This window comes from Notolepis coatsorum, assembly GCF_963971535.1.
Source record: "Notolepis coatsorum genome assembly, chromosome: 1".
NCBI lineage: Eukaryota > Metazoa > Chordata > Actinopteri > Aulopiformes > Paralepididae > Notolepis > Notolepis coatsorum.
The window spans coordinates 200,460,861-200,484,730 of NC_140165.1; the positions used below are offsets into that span (position 1 = coordinate 200,460,861).

General features: G+C 44.1%; 1 protein-coding gene across 1 annotated transcript in view; it reads right to left on the reverse strand.

The window, feature by feature from the left end:
• ankrd13b (ankyrin repeat domain 13B) overlaps positions 1-23,870 on the reverse strand; it is a gene marked incomplete at its 3' end in the record, with an annotated part of 252,431 nt that overhangs the window by 39,442 nt on the left and 189,119 nt on the right. Inside the window, exon 6 of the mRNA XM_084314118.1 lies at positions 23,387-23,621. Within this exon, the coding sequence (XP_084170244.1) occupies positions 23,387-23,621 (235 nt within the window). The remainder of the gene's footprint in view (positions 1-23,386; positions 23,622-23,870) is intronic.

The following is a 23,870-nucleotide window of genomic DNA, read 5'->3' on the forward strand; positions in this document are numbered from 1 at the left end:
CATATACCTGAATATACATGCACATAATCCTTCTACATACTGTACTTATACAGCTAACACATAACTCTGTATGATAGTATGTACAATAATGCTTTATATACAGTATATATATATATATATATATATATATATATATATATATATATATATATATCCACACCTGTCTGTACTTACCTGCACATAATCATTTTACATATCTGTATACTATATCTATATCTGTACATATAATAATAATAATAATAATAATAATAATAATAATAATAATAATAATAATAATAATAATAATAATAATAATAATAATAATAATAATAATAATAATAATAATAACTTCGTTTTATATAGCGCCTTTCAGAAGACCCAAGGTCGCTTTACATAGGGGGGGGAAATAACAAAAGTAACAAACAAACAGACACAACATACAAAGTGAGAAATTAGTAGGGCTGACCCCGATTAGTCGAATAGTCTTTTTTATAAAAAGTTTTATCATTCTTTCCAAAAGAAAAGAGGCCTAGAAGCGTGGCTAACGCTAATGGCACGCATACCAAAGGCTAACTGCCTAAGAAAACAGGCACAGAGGCACTGAAAGAGGATTTCACCCATCTAAAGAACACACTATAGACAAATATCAAGATGTATCCCATCAGTGGACCAATTTTATGCTTTCGCAGAGGACAAGAAGCCTTCTGTCGACTCCTTCAGACATTAAGCACCCCCACAGCCCAAATGGACTGATAATTTTTTTTAAATGTTAAAGAAAATGTTTTAAAAGATGTCATAAAAAATAATTACTAACAGTCGACTATCTGCAAATTTTGGCGACTACAAGTGGACTATAAAAATCCTTAGTCGGGGACAGCCCTAGAAATTAGGGGTTAAAGGCCAAGTTGAAGAGGTGGGTTTTGAGGAGTTTTTTGAATGAGTCCAGAGTTGGGGCATTGCAGAGTCAAGTCAAGTCAAGAGTTTTATTTGTCACGGCATACAAGCATACAGTGAAATGCGGGGGGTCGTGCCAGCAGCGATTGTGCAATAATTGTGCAATAATAATACAAGTAATAAGAATAGGAATGAGATAAGACATTTGTGCAATAATACAAGTAATAAGAATAAGACATAACAGGTATAATGTACATAAAGTTTACAAAAAACATGGTAAGACATGCTAAGTCCTGCGATAGTGCAATACAATGTTAGCTACGGATGAGGCACTGGGTCTTATGTACCCATTCTGCAATCTGTTAATAAAGTTTCCAATCAGACAAATGTATAGAAAAGCTTTTATTATAACATTCGTTGCAGTAAAATCATCATGCCTCGTTTGGTCATCCTGCAGAGCGCTGGTAGTCTACTCGTGGCCGGCGGAGAGCTAACGTTATTAGCTACGGTAGGTTTGTTGTGGTTCTGTCGTGTAGATCAATGGCAGACTTCCCGGAAGTAAAAAAAACGAATAAGCGATTGCCGATTGGTGGTAAGATCAGAAGAGGCGGGTGCAAGCGGTGTGACGTAATTGGCAGAATCGACTGTCAATCAAAATTGTTCTGTTGCCGTCTGAATGAATGAATGAAAACTTTATTAACAGATTGCAGAATGGGTACAATACAGTACAGCTCAATACACACAATTGTTAAGGGGATGCAGACCAGAGAAAGACTTTCGTCTTGTTTACATCACGGTCCCCCATTTCTACCATGCAATGCTTTGGTTGAGAGAGATAGTGCTCTCTTATTAAACTCATAAACAAGTCTTGAGCAAGACAAGTTAGTCTGTTATGAAAGCCAGTGAGTATTGTATTACTCAGACTTCAGCAATAATCATGACTCATGAGCATTATAAAATAAAAACACATACATGGCATGGTGGAATACCATAAACATATTTCTTGATGTTTCCTTTTTTTAAGTAAGTAAAGAGGCCTATGTTCATATCGGTGAGCACAATTTGTAACACAAAAAGAGAGACGTGTAGCCTATTTATTTATTTATTTAATATTTTATTTATTCATTTTATTATTATTATTTTATTTGTTGCCATGCCTAAAATAATAAAGTCAAGCATAGGGCTAAAACATTTTCATAAACAATATTATAATTGTTTGTTATATGGTTATAATAAAAGCTTTTCTATACATTTGTCTGATTGATTGATTGATTGAAAACTTTATTAACACTTTGATTGCCTAAGGCTAAATTCATGATATACCATAGGTTGCCAGCTCTATTTGTCTATGGAGAAGTTCCCCTTCTTTGCAGAGCTATAACTTTTTAAATTCTATTGCTAAATTGCCATTATTAGGGCCCATTCAATGTCCTATATGTATTGTTCAGGGTGAAGCAACGTTAAACTTTTTCATTCACATATTCATACTAAAGTATGGTCTAATGTATAAGTATGTTTTCATCTCTTTCTGCAGCTTTCTCCAGAACGTGATCTATAGCCCCAAATGCATTATATTGATGATGAAATACAGTTTGATGGCAATCGGCGCGATATAAAAAATTCCAACTAGACATGGTTCTAGAAGTTACTACGTATGATCTGATGTTGACCGGATGGGTGAGGGGGCGTTTATAATTCCTTGGGCAACATTATACCATTCATCTAGTGTGCGTCATATGTTCATCGGATCAGTTAGTATAGGAGACATTGAAAAATAACGCTGAATCTTACCGTATCTTCCTCGCGCCGTTGGGCGATGAGCGTGGAACAGACATTTTCCTATTATGGGATGTAGAAATATCGGGTCCATTTCCAGCTTGTATAATAGTATATACGTCCAAATCATGTTGTTTATCGAGTTATTGGCAACGGATCGCTATGTATTGTGACGAGCTAGAATGCCGGAACCTATACCGAGTGCCCGGAAGTAATATGGGTGAATAGCACATCGTCCTAGTAACTTCCTCTTTGGCGATTGCGCCGATCGGCCATCAGATGGCGCTCTTGAACCGCTAGAGGGTTCAGTGGGGCTTTTTGGTGGGTCTCAGGCCAGCGGATGGGAAATATGAATCCGATCACAGATTCTTGAAATATTGATATCAAAGACGAGTTACGGCGTCTTCGGCAACTTGAGCATGGCGGGGAAGGACGCCTAAACACGTTTTCGGCACTTAAAGTGTTAACAGATTGCAGAATGGGTACAAAACAGTACAGCTCAATCCAACAACAGTGGACTGGAGGATGAAGACCAGAAAAAGACTTTCGGCTTTTTTACATAAGGGTCCTCCATTTTCAATTCATCAAAACATTTAGAGACATACAAATATACAGTAGTTTCATAAAAATGCTAAGCTAAATATATGCAATATATAATCTAATAATCCAATAATCTAAATCTAATATATAATATAAAAATGCTAAATGCATGGGTCTTTTGTCTTTAATGTTAGCTTGCAAACTCAAATACTGTCTTGGTAAGCCTCATAATGAATTGTTTGGGAAAAAAAGGAAAAACATTGTGATGTGTATCGTGTATCGCCGAAAGGTCAGAAAATATTGTGATATCATATTTTGGCCATATCGCCCAGCCCTACTACATGGCACTACATGGTACTACAGGGTACTACATGGCACTACATGGTAGAAGTAATACCCTAAGTGTGACTGACTAGATGCATCGGGCATATGTCTAAAAATGGACACTATGTCAATTCACCTGAAGGGGCATATGACCGTTTATGGCTTCACCACTTTTTAGTAGGGGTGCACCGATGTATCGGTCGGGTATTGGTATCGGCCGATAAGTGCCTTGTTGACTGCAATCGGCCTGTCGGCCGATAAGCTCGAATGTGCCGATGGCAGTAGCCGATAAATATCCATCAATTTGTGTCGCGTCAAAAGGCAAAACGCGTCGCGACCTGCACAACGCCGCCCCCGGCCCCCGTTCTTTCAACCTAAAAGTGCACTTTCTTCAACCTCGAAGTAAACAAATCACAGAATGGTAGCCAGTTAGTAGGTATCAACGTGAGCTCCCGGGATGGTAGCTAGTTAGCTAGCACCATCCAGGCATCAACGTGAGCTCCCGGGATGGTAGCTAGTTAGTTAGCACCATCCAGGCATCAACGTGAGCTCCCGGTACGGTAGCTAGTTAGTTAGCACCATCCAGGCATCAACGTGAGCTCCCGGTACGGTAGCTAGTTAGTTAGCACCATCCAGGCATCAACGTGAGCTCCCGGTACGGTAGCTAGTTAGTTAGCACCATCCAGGCATCAACGTGAGCTCCCGGTACGGTAGCTAGTTAGTTAGCACCATCCAGGCATCAACGTGAGCTCCAGGTACGGTAGCTAGTTAGTTAGCACCATCCAGGCATCAACGTGAGCTCCCGGTACGGTAGCTAGTTAGTTAGCACCATCCAGGCATCAACGTGAGCTCCCGGTACGGTAGCTAGTTAGTTAGCACCATCCAGGCATCAACGTGAGCTCCAGGTACGGTAGCTAGTTAGTTAGCACCATCCAGGCATCAACGTGAGCTCCCGGTACGGTAGCTAGTTAGTTAGCACCATCCAGGCATCAACGTGAGCTCCCGGTACGGTAGCTAGTTAGTTAGCACCATCCAGGCATCAACGTGAGCTCCAGGTACGGTAGCTAGTTAGTTAGCACCATCCAGGCATCAACGTGAGCTCCCGGTACGGTAGCTAGTTAGTTAGCACCATCCAGGCATCAACGTGAGCTCCCGGTACGGTAGCTAGTTAGTTAATAACGTTATATAGTTAGTGTTACACGTTCAATATAACATCAGCATATTATTTACCCGAACACAGCAAGTAAGCAAGGCATTATTCCGTTCATAGCTCAGTTCCATTCCGTTGCTCATTCCGTACCCAACTACCCATTCTGCAATCTGTTAATAAAGTTTTCAACCAGACAAATGTATAGAAAGGCTTTGTTTTATTATAACATTTGTTGCAGTAAAATCATTATGTCTCATTTGGTCATGCTGTGGAGCGCTGGTCGGCGGGCCGGGCAGCTAAGGTATTAGCTACGTTAAGTTTGTTGTGCTCTCGAGTCGCAAGCAGATCAATGGCGGCATGCCCGAAAGTAGAAAATGAATAAACGCTTGCCGATTGGTGGTAAGAACAGCAGGAGGTGGGTGCTAGCGGTGTGGCGTAATTGGCCGAATCGACTGTCAATCAAAATGGTTCTATTGCATTGGCTGAGAGCTCTGGTTGAGAGAATAGTATCCATCTGCAGGCCGCCAGACGATACTGGGAGAGAAATAGTGCTACATGGCATGGTGGAATTAATACCATAAACATATTTCTTGATGTTTCCTTTTTTTAAGTAAGTAAAGAGGCCTACAAATACAAACATACACATACAAATATACAGTAGTTTCATTTAAAAAAATTACAAATACTTATATACAAATATACAAATATCGGTATCGGCCGATTGTGTTAGTTGAACAATCGGTATCGGTATCGGTGGCCAATTTTCATATCGGTGCATCCCTACTTTTTAGCTAACAACAAATCCTGATTTCACTTATCCGATGCAAAAAATACCTATCCCATCCTTTACAATGATTGTTCAACTGCAAAAATTAGTAAATGTTATCAATTCACCATGACTTGTTGAGGAAATAATGGATTTTGAAGAGTAGAAGCAGGTGCAAAAATTTGCATTTTGGCTGTGGTGAAAAGAAGGAAGTTGCAGATCCCCAGGGTCTATCCTGATTGGTCAGATGGGACGGTGACAATATTTGTGTCATAGCCTGACCTGTGCTGATTGGCTGGAAAAAGTTTTTTTCATAGATTAAAGATCCCCCCCTCTCCCACCTGGCTAAATATATTGTATGGGGAAGTGGCCAAAAATGGTTACTTGGCCGGTAAAGGGTTAAGAATACTCAGGCTATTATTATTAAGAATACTTTGACTTGTTAAGCCCAGCCTCGGGCTATTATTATTAAGAATACTTTGACTCTTTAAGCCCAGCCTCTGGCTATAATTTATTATTAAGAATACTTTGACTTGTTAAGCCCAGCCTCTGGCTATAATTTAGTAAGAATACTTTTGACTTGTTAAGCCCAGCCTCGGGCTATTATTATTAAGAATACTTTGACTTGTTAAGCCCAGCCTCGTATATTTATTATATGGCTATCATATATTTATTGATGGCAATGGTGATAGTTGTACTGTACCTACTTAAATATGCGTAGGCTTGTCACTTGTGGTTTCGTTTCGCCGATGCTCTGACACAGTGCTACTCAGTGTGTGTGTGTGCGCGAGTGTGTTTGTGTGAGAGAGAGAGAGAGAGAGAGAGAGAGAGAGAGAGAGAGAGTGAGAGAGAGAGAGAGAGAGAGAGAGAGAGAGAGAGAGACTGTCTTATCTCTTATGCGCACTCATGTTTTGAAATGTGTGTGTTGGTTTACAGGAAATTCGTTTTCTGAAGCCTATATTTTATGTCACTGTTTGAGTTCTTGAATGGGAATGTATGCCCCCCCCGCTGTTGCCATATGCCCCCCGTTAGATTGGTTCTGGCGCCGACTCTGGTCTGACAGCAGTGGAGGCAATACAATATTATGTATGAACCAATGTGTACCTTGCATTCATGCAAATACTTGAATCCCTTTCATGTCATGGGGCAACTTGATAATTGAGTGAGAAAACACTTGTTTAAAATACTTTTTGTTTGATTTGTAACCAGTTGTATAAATGTAAATAAGCACAGCACTGGTGGCAGTACAATATTTGAAACGATGCATGTACCTTTCACTCACATACAAATACTTGAATTAATATGAATGAATAATTTCATGCCATGGCCCATGGGCAACTTGATAGAGTGATACAATTAATTGAGTTTATTATTAATTTAAATTTATTGAGTGATAAAACACTTTAAAATACTTGTACAGCACTACAATGGCTAACATGTTTTAGGTTGGTTAGACAGCCCTTGGGTGAACAATTATTGTTGTAATTAGGAATGTCTTTTGTAATGTCTGGCAATATAATTAAATTTGTATATTTTGTTTTTATTTTATTTATTCTATTGTATCTCTATTGTCTTGTCATTATTGTAATAAGTTACTGTCCTGTGATGTCTTATGTATTATTATTATTGTGTCTTTCATGTGAAAAAAAGAGACTTGTACAGCAGTGGTGCCAATAAAATATTTTTTATGAACCCCAGTGGCTGAAAATATCTGATCTGCTATTGGTAAAATAATGTAGCCTAATATACTTACCTTTATACCTTACCTGCTACACTTAGGCTACCTGTCTAGATAAACCCAACTTACTTATACTTACTTAGCAATAAAAAAATAAATAATAAAGATGCATGGAAAAAAAACATTTTACTTCCTCAACAGACCTCAACACAATATGACATGTATGGCACAACAAGTGAAAAATACAATATATGCAAACATTTCTGATTTAACAGCTCCCTTGTTTTGTACAGAATGCCAACAGATTTTGCTAATTTACCTTTGATATTTTGTATATGTGGCTTCCAACAGAGTTTGTGATCTATAATCACACCTAAGAATTTTATTTCATATACTCTTTCAATTTCGGTTCCATTTAAATTCAGTTTAATTTCAGTCAGTAGGAACACCACCAAATACCATACATTTTGTTTTGTTTTCATTAACTCATTGACCGCCACGCTTAACACTTTGGCTGCCATGGGTTAAATTCATTATCAACCGTAGGTTGCCGGCTCTATTTGTCTATAGAGAAAGTCCCCTTCTTTGCAGGGCTATAACTTTTTAAATTCTATTGCTACATTGCCATTATTAGGGCCCATTCAAAGTCCTATATGTATTGTTCATTGTGTAGCAACGTTAAACTTTTTCATTCACATATTCATAGTAAAGTATGGTCTAATGCAGGGGTTCCCAAACTTTTCAGGCCGCGGCCCAGAAAATAAGGCGTCAGAGAGCCGCGGCCCAATGCACATCGTCAGGCTTTTTTTTTTTTTTTTTTTTGCCAGGCGACCGATTTTTTAAGCCAAATATCACTTCAATCCTATTAAGTTAGTTCAAGTTAGTTATTCATTTATATGTGCAATTTATGAGAGGGCTAACTTGTTGCAAAATAATAATGATAATAATAATAATAGCCTCATTAAAATACTATTTTGCTTCGGTTGTTTTCAGCGTTTTATGTGCATAGTTATTTAGTTTGAAATGTTCGTTGAAATAAGTAGATTTTTCGTTTTTGTTTATTTATTAAGTTAATATAAAACCATATAGTCACATTTTAGAATGTGTAAATGCATGCTTTTAATGTTTTTTAAGTGGCGAGTGACTTTTTTTGTTATTGCAGTCGCTCCCCTTCCGTCTGCTTTGGGATAGGACTCAGGAGCAGAGGTGGTTGAAACGCGCAAACTTCACACGCACTAATAAGCATTGGAGGCTATTAACAGTTTCACTATTAACGATAGGTTATGACTATAACCAAGTTCTGTTAGTTAGGGGCGATGCTTGGCATCACACTGCACTATCTCGCGTACGTGCACGCGTACTGAATAAACCACAAATGTACCTCTAATACCAGTATTAGTCTGACCACACCCCTCATCAGCTTACCTTCATAAGCAGGTGTGTGGTCACCTGCTCTCCTCCTTCCCAAGCTTTCACCACAAGGTGAGGACAAGGGCTGCAGCGGCCGTCTGATGCCAAGCATCGCCCCTAACTAACAGAACTTGGTTATAGTCATAACCTATCGTTCTGTATCGTTAGTGGCTTAGCTTGGCATCACACTGCACAAGGGAGGCCAAGCGGAGCCACTGGCTGACAAATACACCCCGCTGACAGCCCCCCCACAACCATCAGAACAGGGAGGGCCGAGCCCCCCCGACCCCCCCTAATGGCGGGTAGCCCCCCTATTAGGGACGTCACGGGAGGGCGACGGACCCGACCGTGCGAAGAGGCACTCAAGCAACTCAACGCACAGGGTGAGCAGACCGTGGCTTGACCCCACGACTACACACACGCACAACCCGCATGCCACCCGGGAACGAACGGAGGAACAACCTCGTTACTGCCCCCAGAATCACGGGGTCAAGGGCAAACCCAACCCCGTGGCAAGGCCGTAGCAGCGGAGCACGAAGGAAGACCCAGACCCACCAAAAGGACTGGACTCCCTAGAATGGGGGCCCGGAGAAGTCCATGATGCCAGCATCAAGACCCCACCAGGTGGGCACGTAGTGCCCCGCCCCCCACATCGCCAGCGTATTCGGACAAAGGCCCCTCAGTTACTGCACCTGGTATTCCCAGGCGGAATCCCATCCAAGTACTAACCAGGCCAGAACCTGCTTAGCTTCCGAGATCGGACGAGATCGGGCGTGTTCAGGTCGGTATGGCCGTAAGCCGAGCGGGCCCCGTCCCCCCAATAGTACACCGCCTGGCACACTGACCCTGCAGAACAGGCAGTCAGCATGGCCGTAAGCACACAAAAAAGGTTAACCAACGGAAGCAGGCAGCGCACCGGGGAAAAACCAGGCAACAGGCTGTTAACCCTAGCCTGGAGACTGCGGACGAGACAGGCGCCAGAGGGGACAGCTGAAACAGCCGCCCCGGCGGAAGGAGCGTAAGCTGGCGGTGTTGCATGACCAAGCCTCCATTTAACAACCCCCACCCAGAGGGGTCGAGGCAGAGAAGGCTGACACGATTGGCAGACGTCATGAACGTGCAGGGGCACCCTCAAACGGTGAACCCGGGAGTTGACACTGCTCCAACACACCAGGGAATCAACCACCTCGGTGTTACCCAATGCGGTGGTTGTTCCTATAACCCCTCAAGAAAAAACTCCAAAACACACCTGCGGGTATACACCGGCTATACCGCAGTACAAGTGTTTCAGTTTCCAAAAAGGGTTAACCCAGGCCTACGGGTCGCAAACATCACTTCGGACCGGGCCTGGCGGTACGGGAAGCACAGGGTCACCAGAGGAGGTCAAAAAACCACCCCCACAGGCCCCTCTTCGCCATGCGTGAGAGAGGAGCGAAAAATAATGGAGAACCAGCCCCTAAGCACACCGTACCTGGTATTCCCCGGCGGTCTCCCAACCAAGTACTAACCAGGACCAACCTGTGTAGCGGCCGAGATCCGACGAGATCGAGCGCGTACAGAATGGCATGGCTGTAAGCCATGACGACAGTGCTGAGTAAAAACATACCCAACCAGGGTCTCCACAGCGCTTAACCCTGTGACACCCAGACCGACCTGGCATTTTTCCCCCTGAAAAAAGCCCAAGTCCCTCAGGGTACCAGAACAGCAGATCTGCATCCCCGGCGGACAACGGGTTCAACTGATCTGGACCAGCGTGACCAGAACCAGTCCCGTGCCCTAACCACGCCGACATGCCTACTCCAGGAGAAGGGCAGATATGCGTGTTGATCTTAACATGAAAAGAAGGCGCCACCCAGACGTTCGGACGAACCGCGCCTGGTGGCCCACCCCAAGGGCGTGAGACCCCACTACATATGTTCAGATCCATCCCGTCATCATCCCCCAGACATGAACGAGAATCCGTCGACAACCCACCCAGGTCATGGGATGTGGTCGTCGGAAGAGGAAAAACCCCCATCTCAGTTGCTTTATAAAAACGCTGTTTCAACCACAAGCAACCAAGGCGTGCCAGTCAATCGCCTGTTTACAGCGAGCTAGCACTATACGTGCGTCGGGACACACCCCCATCAATGAACAGGCTATTTAGACCTGTCATTGAATCCCCAAGGCGCCCAGGGGAACGACAAGAGGGGTGTGACACTCCCTAACTCCAACACTTCTGGAATAGAAAGAAGGAAGCATCAACAGTATGTATCCCAGTCTACACAGCCGGGGTAAAAAATGTTCAAATTTTTACATCCCACCACCCTCCCATAGGAAAGAGACGGGGATCCCCAGAGAGACTTCCCACGCGAGCTGTACAGATTGAAAAGAATATATTGCACCTTGAGCCATGTAAAAAAACTGGTTTTAGGGCCTCCGGGGAAGAGGCACTGAACCCATACACACTCAATAAACGAATTGAATCGAATATACATACAATAGAAAAGGACCCTTCTAGAGGGTCCACTCACTTTGACAATCTGAGGAGGAAGGCTCTGTACTCTGATGGAGGCTTCCTCACATGGAAGAAGGAGTCCGAACTCACAGAAGGCCTGAATAGGCGCTTGGTGAGGAGGAGCCCTGACCACCCCCCCTGAAAACAGATCCATCACATGGACCTGAACAGCACACGGAAGTCCTACCAACAGAGACGCGCACGGTGACGTACTCTATGGCGGGGGAATTCCTGCGGTGCACACGCCCAATATACCAGGCCGTGGGACCAGGAACTCCCTCCCCCCCCCCCCCCCCCCCCCCGTAACGTGCCGAACCGCCACGTGACGGGAACCTTGAAGGACAGGGGGTGTACCCCTGACCGACAGAACAATGGGGAGAGGAAAGGTTACCAGTTCACCCCTTTACGACCCCACACCCATGATACGACGTAACGACAAAAAGAGAATATGACACAGTCATAGTCAGCTCTATGAAGCGTTTCACAGCTCCACACAGCGCATGAGCTAACCTGCTATCTGATTTTTACTAAGGAAAAACACAGAATAGAGAGGGCTCTAAGAACCCCGGTCCAACATACACATGTGCTTCTGTGGCCAGTACAACCCAGTTGTAGGTCACATGACACACACAACCCATCATCACCTACAAAAAATGGCAAAAACACTCAACAGAGGAACGCCGTTTTTTTCACAATGAGAGAATACATCATTCTTGATTAGTATCGACCACAGGCCTTGCTAAGCACACATGACAGCAACCAAACCAATTTCCCTTTAGGAAATAAGTTTCTCCAGCAGATTTAGCACAACCTCAGCAATCAAGCTAAGAGTTACATCGTATCCCTACCACACAAAAGACACAATTAATGCACAACATGTCTGATAGGAGGTGACAAAGTCCCCAGGGAACCGGGGGGGAAAACACAATCCTCCTATTTTACCCTCAATACGGCCAGTTAAAACAGGAAAACCTGTTAATGTGTGAACACACTGTTCATTGTCATTACAGTCTGAGAAAGAACATTCTTTTACTCACTTGTCACCAAGCATAGCTTCATAGGTTAGTTGCCTTAGTAGTGAGTACACGGTACACATAAACACCACGATGTTTCTCACACAACAACCAGATCAATACATCACGATCTGCACGGAGAAGCTAACTGCCAGTGACAAAAACAGCTCACACATAACCCGCAACGTATCCTAAATGCATTGCAACAACACACGTTTTGGGAAAAACCACCGTTATTCACAATACATTTAGCAAAGTAAAACCAGAAGACGTGTTATGAGGTCTGGTCAACCCCGTTCCTACCCGGAACGCAGATCAGCGAAGTGCAGTCACAAGACACCGTAGAACACAGCCGTCCTGTGTTGTTCGATCCGGGCAGCGTCGCCGCTCCAACCAGTCGCTACAGTCCTCTTTGTTGACGCAATCCCCGTCCAGTAGGGCGGGCCATACTTTTTTTTTTTTGGAAAATCAATCGAGTGGGGTGTCTAAAATATGTGTTTTTTTGTGGGGAATTCAAATATGGGATTATTTTTCTAATCGGATAACTCCTACCTACATTGTTTTGGATTTCAAAATGGCCGATTTGACCATTTTTCACCCCTTGGCCATACATGGATGCCAACATGAATCTGAATGAAATCCTAACATGCAAGGTGTCTAAATGATGTGTTTCTTAATGGGGAATTCAAATATGAGTTCATTTTTGGGATAGGATAACTCTAACCTACATCATTTTGGATTTCAAAATGGCCGATTTTACCATTTTTCACCCCTTGGCCATACATGGATGCCAACATGAATCTGAAGGAAATCCTAACATGCAAGGTGTCTAAATGATGTGTTTCTTAATGGGGAATTCAAATATGAGGTCATTTTTGGGATAGGATAAATATAACCTGCATAATTTTGGATTTCAAAATGGCTGATTTTACCATTTGAACCCATTGGTATTGTATTACAAAATTGCAAAGATAAAAAATATATGGGAAATCATTTATAATGACAAAGCCATCAAATTTATTAACAAGTGAACTGTATATAACTGGATACAACTCCAAAGATCAATAATAATAATACTAACAATAATAAATTGTATTTGTAATGCACACAAACACCTACGTGCTAAATCTCGATCTCCTGACTTCTTGAACTTTGCCAGGTTCCAATATCTTGATTGGACTCATTCTTGGATGGCAAGATCTCCTACTGTACTGCTTTAGCCACCAACCTACAAACACAAACTTAAAGTCAACGTCAGCCATAAATAGGTGAGCTCTTTCCAGAACTACTCAGCAGAAACCTCTGTAACCATTTTAACAAACGTCTCAATGTATTGAGAAAATCCATGGGACTCCTCTATCTTCTTAAATTTGATCAGGTTGCACAAGTCCTGCTTGGATTCATTCTTGGACATCAGCCTCCTGCTGGTCTCCTGAGCCCTGATCCCTCCATCCCTTTTTTCTTGTGAAAAGTACTTAGCAGAGGCCTCAGTCACCATTTTAACAACCCTCTCGATGCTTTGTGTGTGGCAAGGCCAGTCGAGAACCTCCATGGGGGTGTTGATTAAGTTCTTCACCTCGGAAGTGCTTAGGGAGCAGGTGAGAGGTGGCTCTGACAAATCTTCTGACCAGCTGATTAAGCCACCAATGCTGGAAGCGTCACTATTGATGTGAGGTGTTCTTCTGATCCTGACACAGGAGTGTCTGGATCCCCCTCTCCCCTGATGGCCAGGATTCTCTCCACCCCCTCAATTCTCTCTTTTTGATCCTCAGAGCACAGCAGTGTTTGGAGGATGGCTTCACTGTGGGCATACCAAGCAGATCTTCTCACAGTTGGCATCACAACATCCAGCACCTCCTTCCTCTGAGACTTGAGGCAGTCCAGCTGAAACAGGATGTGCCTAGGCCCTTCGATTCAGGAGTGCTTGACCTTCATGTTGAACCAACATGGATAATACACTCCAATGATGAATTCCACAATGCATTGTAGATTATTCAGGTTCTTTCTTTTAAGTTGATGCTTTGACACCCAGAGCCTGAGGAGTCTGTTTGCTGTGGTGAGCCAGCGGCTGTGGTTTACCAGTCCAATCTCCAGCAGAGCCAGCCTTGCAGAAAGCACTCCATCCCTGATTGCACAGACCAGCTTATAGCCATAGTGTTGATCAGTTGAGAGATCTTGAATGATCTTCTCAGGCAGCTTGATCAGCGGAGGGCCAAGAAAGATCCTGGTGAAGTTAGGATTGATCTCCAAGTCTGTAACAGAATCAAGGAGCTGTCCTATTGGCCGAGACAATTTGTTGTCAGACAGAGTAGCCCCATCAACTTCAACAATGAGACGGCGCAGTGGAAGTTCACCAGTGTGCAGGTTGCACACCAACCAGACCAGCTTTCTCCCCAGGTGCAGCTCCAGCATTACACCTGCCTTCACTCCAGTGTTGACATTGGTCGAGTCTCCTCCAATGGCCCACAAGGTCTTATCAGAACCTCTCTCTTTCAGCCAGGCAAACAGGACCTTAGCAATCTTCTCTGCATGAGACTCCTCTTTAGTTGCTTTCTCTGGTGTAAAGTGGAACAGATAGTTGCTGCCAGGCTCACTAGCAACACTATAGTGTTCTTCCTTGATCTTTGCAGGAAAAGATTGGTCACTGCCCTCAGCTTCCATCATCACATTGGTCATGTCAATCCGCCCATCAAAGAGGATACAGGAGATCCCCCCCTCCTCCCTGCACTTCTCCTCAAACTCTTCCCCCAGCTCTTGCATCAACTTTTCTTGTGCTCTCTTAACCTTGTTCTTATCAATCACTTTACTTGTGTCATATTCTAAGATGAGTCCTGCATCAATCAGAGCTGCAGTTGCTATAGCTGCAGTTGGCCTTAGACCTATGCCATACCTTACACTAGCAAGGGCGATGTTTGGAATCTCATCATAATTTTTCCGTAGCTTTGCTGAAGCTGCAGGGTCAGTTTCAGGAATGAGCTCAACTTCAGGGACTGTAAGGAAGCTCTCAACATCCTTCCTGGCAACCTTGTCTGCTGCTGCAAAGCTTTCTTCTTTGCCCCTTCTCCTTTTCTCTGCCTTCTTTTCCATCCCCTGCCTTTCCAATGTTTTAAGAAGATAGAGGATTGATGGAGCCCCATGGATTTTCTCAATACATTGAGACGTTTGTTAAAATGGTTACAGAGGTTTCTGCTGAGTAGTTCTGGAAAGAGCTCACCTATTTATGGCTGACGTTGACTTTAAGTTTGTGTTTGTAGGTTGGTGGCTAAAGCAGTACAGTAGGAGATCTTGCCATCCAAGAATGAGTCCAATCAAGATATTGGAACCTGGCAAAGAAGTCAGGAGATCGAGATTTAGCACTTGTGTTAAATTAGGTGTTTGTGTGCATTACAAATACAATTTATTATTGTTAGTATTATTATTATTGATCTTTGGAGTTGTATCCAGTTATATACAGTTCACTTGTTAATAAATTTGATGGCTTTGTCATTATAAATGATTTCCCATATATTTTTTATCTTTGCAATTTTGTAATACAATACCAATGGGTTCAAATGGTAAAATCAGCCATTTTGAAATCCAAAATTATGCAGGTTATATTTATCCTATCCCAAAAATGACCTCACAATTGAATTCCCCATTAAGAAACACATCATTTAGACACCTTGCATGTTAGGATTTCCTTCAGATTCATGTTGGTATCCATGTATGGCCAAGGGGTGAAAAATGGTAAAATCGGCCATTTTGAAATCCAAAATGATGTAGGTTAGAGTTATCCTATCCCAAAAATGAACTCATATTTGAATTCCCCATTAAGAAACACATCATTTAGACACCTTGCATGTTAGGATTTCCTTCAGATTCATGTTGGCATCCATGTATGGCCAAGGGGTGAAAAATGGTCAAATCGGCCATTTTGAAATCCAAAACAATGTAGGTAGGAGTTATCCGATTAGAAAAATAATCCCATATTTGAATTCCCCACAAAAAAACACATATTTTAGACACCCCACTCGATTGATTTTCCAAAAAAAAAAAAGTATGGCCCGCCCTACCCGTCCAGGCTCAGGGCAGGGTCGACGAAACATCCCCTGTCAAGGATGACGTCGCGGTCAAGAGTGTAAAACATGTTAAAATCAAAGCACGTTCAACAGAATAGCATCAAGCTAACGGCGATCAGAAGCGAGCTCCCGGCGGCGCGCGAGAAGCTAAGCTACCCCGCGCCAGCCATGGCCATAGCAGCAAGCTAACGTTACCTAGCGACCACGACATGCTAGCCCCGCAGCTAACAGCTGACTGGCTAATAGTAGGCCTTAAGCAGGCCATGCAGCGATCCAGCAGGCTAACGCAGCAGTTAACAGCTGACTGGCTAACCGTAAGCTATGAACATGTAAACAATGACATAACACTCACCCAGACAGGCCGCCGTTCTGAACCTCTCCTCACTTTTTAAGAGAAAAGAGAAAACAAGATGTCAACACCGCTTCACAACGGTGACTTTACCACATCCGGCGGAATCAGCACAGTACCAACTGGCCTGTGTAGCTGACTTTGAACACGAATCTGCCGCTATCGCACATTACATGCACATATCCCCTCGTGAAGGAATACTCTCATTTGGATATGAAAGATGGGGCCTTAACACGGTGACAGAGAGAATCCACTCGTCCAGAACACACAGGGATCACCAGTGTCAATGGTCGCGGCCCACTAGTTAAAACTATAATGGTCTCCAGACCAAGGCCTTCTGTCGCCTAGGCGGCTAAACAAAGGACCCTAGCCTGGGGCCGGTTTCCATAAACTTTGTCAAGTAGCCCCCATAGCACTAACAGACAAGTGGAGCCCGCCAGCAAACACTACTCACCCAACCTGGAACGCACCGCTTCTCACAACAGCGGCATGTCCGACAGTTCAGCTGTGGCCTGACAGGTTTCACCCCAACAAACACAGCAAGGAACTGCAGTTGAGAAGCATGCAGCGGCGTGCTCCCAATACGAAAACCGGTGGAGGGTTTTTAGAATGATCATCATCTTCTAGACACTCCAGTACGAAGACAATATCGCCGTATTTTCTCGAAAATAGTGAGAGAGAAAATAAAGATATGATGTCAACGTATCCTTGTTTCCCAAGCTGTTCCTAATCCAATTTCTTCCATCATGGTGTCAAGTGTGGGGATCTACCGAGGCACTTCTTCCTTGTGGTGAAAGCGAGAAGGAGGAGAGCAGGTGACCACACACCTGCTTATGAAGGTAAGCTGATGAGGGGTGTGGTCAGACTAATACTGGTATTAGAGGTACATTTGTGGTTTATTCAGTACGCGTGCACGTACGCGAGATAGTGCAGTGTGATGCCAAGCTAAGCCACTAACGATACAGAACAAGTTTCACCTGAAGAAGGCAAACGCGAAACATTGGTGACAATAAACAGCAAAGAGACAATTGAGTGTGCAACTTTCTTTATCGTTTTCAGTACGTTCTGTCAGTCTGCACCTCTTAAACGTTTTTGGGTGTGCTCCACCTTGTGCTATTAACATGCACAATAACTACACACAATAACAAAAACAACACAATAACCAAACAACCATGAAATGAATATAGGCCCTACATATAGATTCTATGATTATGAAAAACGTGTAGGCCTATGTACTTCAGAAAATGAACTATTTAAAAGCATCACAGTAGTTTGCTATATATAAAGAGATTATTATCACTTGCAGACTGATTGTCACAGATTCAACTAATATTATTTTATCATTCATCATGCTGCATATTTATTGCGTGGACTTGGGCTGTCTCTAACAAAGTGTGATGCCATGCTGTCACGCAGTCTGTCAATCCTCTCTCCTGTGGTGCGTTTATGGACGCCTGCATCACACCTGAATGAGAAAGTATAACAACGATGTTATGGTTCTGACCGTTTCCCCCCTGCTCACAGACATAGGAGGTGGTTGTGAAACATGCAAACGTTACGCAGTAATAAGCATTGGATGCTTTTAACACACACAATAACTATACACAAAATAACACAATAATCAAACTATAAAATGAATACATATAGCGCGTTTAATTTAGTATAGGCGCCGCTAATGTTCAACTCACCTAATAAGATGGATGGGCACTATGCTTGGAGCACAACAAGTCCAGTCTGGGCTTGATTTTGGAGACAGCGACTCGGAGATCATCCTCCACATTCAGACGTGATCTGTACTTGTTTTTTATATAGGTCAGGGCAGAGAATGTTTTTTCGCATAGGTATGTCGATCCAAATGGCAACAATACATCCATTGCGGCATTGGATAGCTGTGCGTATTCCCCCTCAGCGGATATCCAGAACTCAGCCAGCGGCTTGGACTGAAACTCCGTCTTTAAGGTTCGGTCGCTTGACAGTTCAACAAGCGCGTCCTCCAGGTCGGATGGCAGGTGTGATGCTGTTACTGTGAATGGGGATCTTATCCAGTCATGCTGTTCTGGTGCTGTTTCCTCGGGGAAATACTTTTTAAATCGTTCAAGAAGGGCTTTGAGGTGACTGGTTATGGACATCTTCACTGTGTTCACACTGAGTTCATTTTCCTCCATAAACTCATCCAGCTCTGGAAACATATCAATCCTGCCCATTGCTACCCGTGCAATCCAACGCTCGAGTTTCCTCATGAACGCCAGTATTTTGTCATTGAGCGACAGGATGCTTGTATTTTCACCCTGTAGTGAGAGATTAAGTCCATTCATTTTATCAAATATGCCAGACAGATAGGCTAGCCTTGTTATCCAGCCAGGATCGGAGAGGTGGGCAGCGAGCTGGGGCGCATCCTCCGCCAGAAACAAGCGCACCTCATCCCGCAGCTCAAACAGGCGCGTGAGGACATTTCCTCGTGAAAGCCACCGCACCTCAGTATGGAACAGCAGGCCTTCATGCTCAGAGCCCATTTCGTTGCAGAGAGATGCAAACAGCCTGGTGTTGAGTGGACGAGATTTTATATAGTTGACTATTTTTATGGCTGTGTCAAGAACACCTTTAAGCTCTGCATCGAGCGTTTTGCCCGCAAGAGCTTCTCTGTGAATGATACAGTATGTGAACTTCACGTGAGGTGCCACTTGCAAGACTCTGGCTTTCAGTCCTTTATTTTTCCCCACCATCGCCCCAGCGCCGTCGGTACACACACCAACACACTCCTTCCAAGACAGTCCCTCCTCTTTCAGTTTCTCATCCAGTTTTAGGAAAACATCCTCACCTGTGCATGTTCCCTCCAGTGCAGTGCACACAAGCATGTCCTCCTCCAGCTTCCCATCAAATGTGTACCTCACAAATACAAGCAACTGGGCACAGTTCGAGATATCTGTCGATTCGTCTAGTTGCAAAGCATATTTGCCTTGCTTCACTCTGTCAATAAGCTGACACTTGATGTCCTGGGCCATATCTGTGATGCGCCGGGCAATTGTGCCGTTCGAGAGCGGCACGGATTCAATTTCACGAGCCAGTTTATCCCCATGCATATTCCGACTCAAAGCTATAGCAGCGGGTTTGATGAGAGTTTCCCCGATTGTGTGTGGCTTTTTTGCCCGAGCAATTAAATATGCCACCTCATATGAGGCCTTTTGCGCTTTCGCAGGGACTGATGTTTGTGTATATATCACCTTGTTTTGGCCTAGCAACTCTCGCTCTTTTCGGCGCAAAAAATCAACGTGTTTCTCAGCGAGAGAGGGGTGCTTTGTTTTTAAATGCCGTATCATTTTGGAAGGCTTTAAGCTTTCATTTGAAAGGACGTCGGCACACACGACACATTGAGGAAGTTGCACCTCGTTCACAACTTTACATATGAATCCATGTTGGATATATTCCTCACGATATTTTCGATATCTATAGGTAGGCTGTCGCTGGTCCAACTTTGGGTGGGTGCTTCTTTGTGTGGCACTTGGCCCTGGTCCCACATCATCCACATGGCTACTTTGACTATCACCTCCTCCCAATCCCGTGTCAGTTGATGGCCTTTCTGGCGGTGGAACTGCTTCTCGACTCTCCTCCGCTGGCTTCTCTGCTTCTCTGCTTTTTGCCGCAATTAACCAACGTTTCATTTTGAATTTGAGCTAGCTAGCAACAAGTATACATTTGCGACCGAAATTCAAATAACCACAGTGTGTGTCGCTAGTGTCTCGCCGTACCTCAAGTCAATCAAGAGTTTTATTTGTCACGCATACGAGTATACAAGGTGGTCTTGCCCGCAACGATTGTGCATAATAATATATAATAGAATCCAATAATACCTGTCACGTGCATTATGTATACGGACCATGGAAATTCATAGGCTGAATATAATTTATTATCATTTATTAGCATTTCTTTTTACCAGTAATGTTTTTTTTTTTTTTTATTTATTTTTTTATTATGGAACATTCTGGAAATCATCTCGCGGCCCTCCCGTGGCTGCTCGCGGCCCACTTTTGGGTCGCGACCCCGACTTTGGGAACCACTGGTCTAATGTATAAGTATGTTTTCATCTCTTTCTGCAGCTTTCTCCAGAACGTGATCTATAGCCCCAAATACATTATATTGATGATGCAATACAGTTTTATGGCAATCAGCGCGATATAAAAAATCCCAACTAGACGTACTTCTAGAAGTTACTACACGTCATCTGATGTTGACCGGATGGGCTAGGGGGCGTTTATAATTCCGTGGGCAGCGTTATACCAATCATCTAATGTGGGTCAAATGTTGATAATAGCAGTTAGTATCGAAGACGGTAACTTTACACGCTAAAACTCACCCCAGTCTCCACGCGCCGTTGGGCGATCATCGTAGAGTAGAAATTTTATCATTATGGGATGTAGATTTACCCGGTCCATCTCCAGCTTGTATAATGGTATATACGTCCAAATCATGTTGTTTATCGAGTTATTGGCAATCGATCGCTATGTAGTGTGTCGAGATCGAGTCCCGGGACCTATTAGCGAGTGCCCGGAAGTAATACGGCCGTCCAGCACAACCTCTACGGCACTTCCTGTTAAGCGATTGCGCCGATCGGCCACCAGATGGCGCTCCTGAACCGCCAGAGAGCTCAGTGGGTCCTCCTGGTGGATCTCAGGCCAGTGGAGGGGACATATGAATCCGATCCCAGATTTTTGAAATATTGATATTAAAGACGCTGTAAGGCGTCTTCGGCAACTTGAGCATGGCCGGGAATGACGTGTTTAGGCGTTTCCCGGCACCCAAAGTGTTAACACTTTGATTGCCACGCAGTATGCCCATCCTTATGCCCAGTCTGGCAGCGCTGTAACCCTATGGAGATGTTTACCTTCTTTGCAGGGCTATAACTTTTTAAATATTATAGCTATATTGACATTACTATGGCCCATTCAACATCGGGTATCTATCGTTCCGGATGTGGGAACGTTATATTTTTTCATTCATACATTGTTTTGTTAATACCGTCAAGAATATAAGTATGTTTTTAAGGTTTTCTGATGTAATTCCAAAAACGCGAGTTATAGGCCCTGAAGCATAGATAGATTATCGATTGCTGTTTCTTTCCTATACACGCTATATAAAAAAATTCAAATGTATATGATCGGTATACATTATGCTTCATCATTCGTGAAGGAAAGAGGGGGGGGGGTTCGTTTATAATTCCTTGATCGTCAGTAACGGCTTTATTTAGTATGGGTTGATCCATTGATCAGATGGATTGCAAACAAAGAAATGGACAATCAAGCTGAAAATAACGTTCGATTCCTCTTACCGTTCGCCGATGAGACTGGAGGAAAAATATTCCAATTATATGACGTCGATCTGCTAGATCCATTTCCCGTTTGTATGACGCAATAAACGCCGAAATCATATAGATTATTGCGTTTCGAAAGCGATCCAATGCACTCGAGTGTTTGTCTGGACCCACGTAACAAGATATTACTGACAGAGGGATTTCCTCGATGCACCAGCACCACTTCCGGTTTGGCGTGGAGTGTAACTCGCCCGATCATCCACCAGGCGGCGGTATTGAGGCATTGCAATATCAGACAGGGTGCAGCTGCAGTCCCGCAGGCGAAAAAAATTAATATTGATCCCAACATCCCAACGTCTTCTATACTTTGAATAAATTAATTGTAATTTTTTTCGAAGTATATTCGAAAAAAGTAGATGGTGTTAACCTTGTCCTGGAAGAAAACAAGGAACCTGGAGCAGAAGTCGTGGGCACCAGATGGGCGGGCGGATCGAGGGGGCGGAGTAGCCGGTTGATGGTGGAGAATAGTGTCCTGGGGTGGTTTTGCTGGTTACCGATGAGGGTGGAATAGTATTGTGTTTTGGCCTTGAAGAGAGCTCCCTTGTAGGTCTGCACATGGTCCTTATAGGCCTCGAGGTGGACAGTGAGGCCAGATCTTTTTTGGAGCCTCTCCAATTGGCGACCGACAGCCTTCAGGGAGCGAAGTTCAGTGGTGAACCAAGGGGCAGGACGGGGTGTAGGTGACAGTCCGGGTTTTGATGGGGGCAAGAGAGTCCAGGCTGCGGGATAAGGCGAAGTTTTAGTGGGCAGCCAGACCATCCACCTGGGTGCTGGGGGGAGCTGAAGCCAGGTGGGTGGTTAGCAGGTTGGTCAGAGCTGGTGCACTGACTGTTTTGATGTTCCTGTAGGTGATGGTGTGTGCATTTTGCAGCTTGGGTAGGGAAGCAGGGAGGGTGAAAAGGACAGCATGGTGGTCAGACACCGCCAGGTCGAGACACTGTAGATCAGATGGTGTTGTGCCAGTGGAGCAGACAAGATCAAGTGTGTGGCCTTTGGTGTGGGTGGGACCTTTTGTGTGCTGTGAGATATTGAAGCAATCCAGTAGTGAGAGGAGATCAATGGCTGTGGAGCAGCTGGTGTTGTCCACGTGGATGTTGAAGTCCCCAAGCAGGAGTGTGGATGTGCACATGGTGCAGACAGTAGTGAGGAGTTCAGACAGGTCAGACATGAAGGAGGTGGAGGCTTTGGGGGGGCGGTAGATGAGGACTACCTGGAGTGGTGTAGGCCCAGGTAGTGAGAATCCCTACCTACTCTTACTAGTTACGCTGCCAGTATGACTACTACCATAGTGTCTTTATACCTGTATCACTGTGCATATTATATTACAACTCTGTGCATTAGCACTACACTTTAATCACCAGTACATTGTATATTACTATTGCACTTTACTTACATTTGCACTCTGGTTGGATGCCAAACTTATTTCCATTGTACTGTACTTGTGATGTATGACGATGACAATACATTTGAATCCAATCTAATCTAATTATAGTGTTCTTCCACCATAAGCTTTTTCCTGAGCGAGTGTGCGTCCGAGGTCACAGTGTTTTACACAACATCCTTGTGTTTTGACCATTTCCCCCTCACCTCTCAAAGGCGATGTTGCGTGTGTCCAGTTGGGTGGTCACGACGGGGGCGGAGAGTCGAGCCGCCACCTGCTCCTCGCTGGGCTGCAGCGCCCCCAGCAGCCCCAGGCCGGTGGTGGTACTACCACAGCCGCTCCTCCGGCCGGGGGAGGGTGCCGTGAGGGAAGACACGCACAGAGTCTCACAGAACACCAGCTGTCGGTCATGGTCCACCTCCATCACCTCCGCGCTGGCATCTGTAGGAGAGAGGGGTTGGATGGGGTGACGAGGGTGGAGGGATAGATGGAGGGAGGGAGGGAGGGAGGGAGGGATGGAGAGACAGACAGACAGTTAGAAAGATATACAGTACAGACAGGCACATGCCCAAAGGCTCACTGACACACACCACTTCCAAAAAATAAAACATGCACGCAGATGCTTACTGAAATACACACGCGCGCTCACTCATTTACAAATATATACAGACAGACAGACAAACCTTGTAG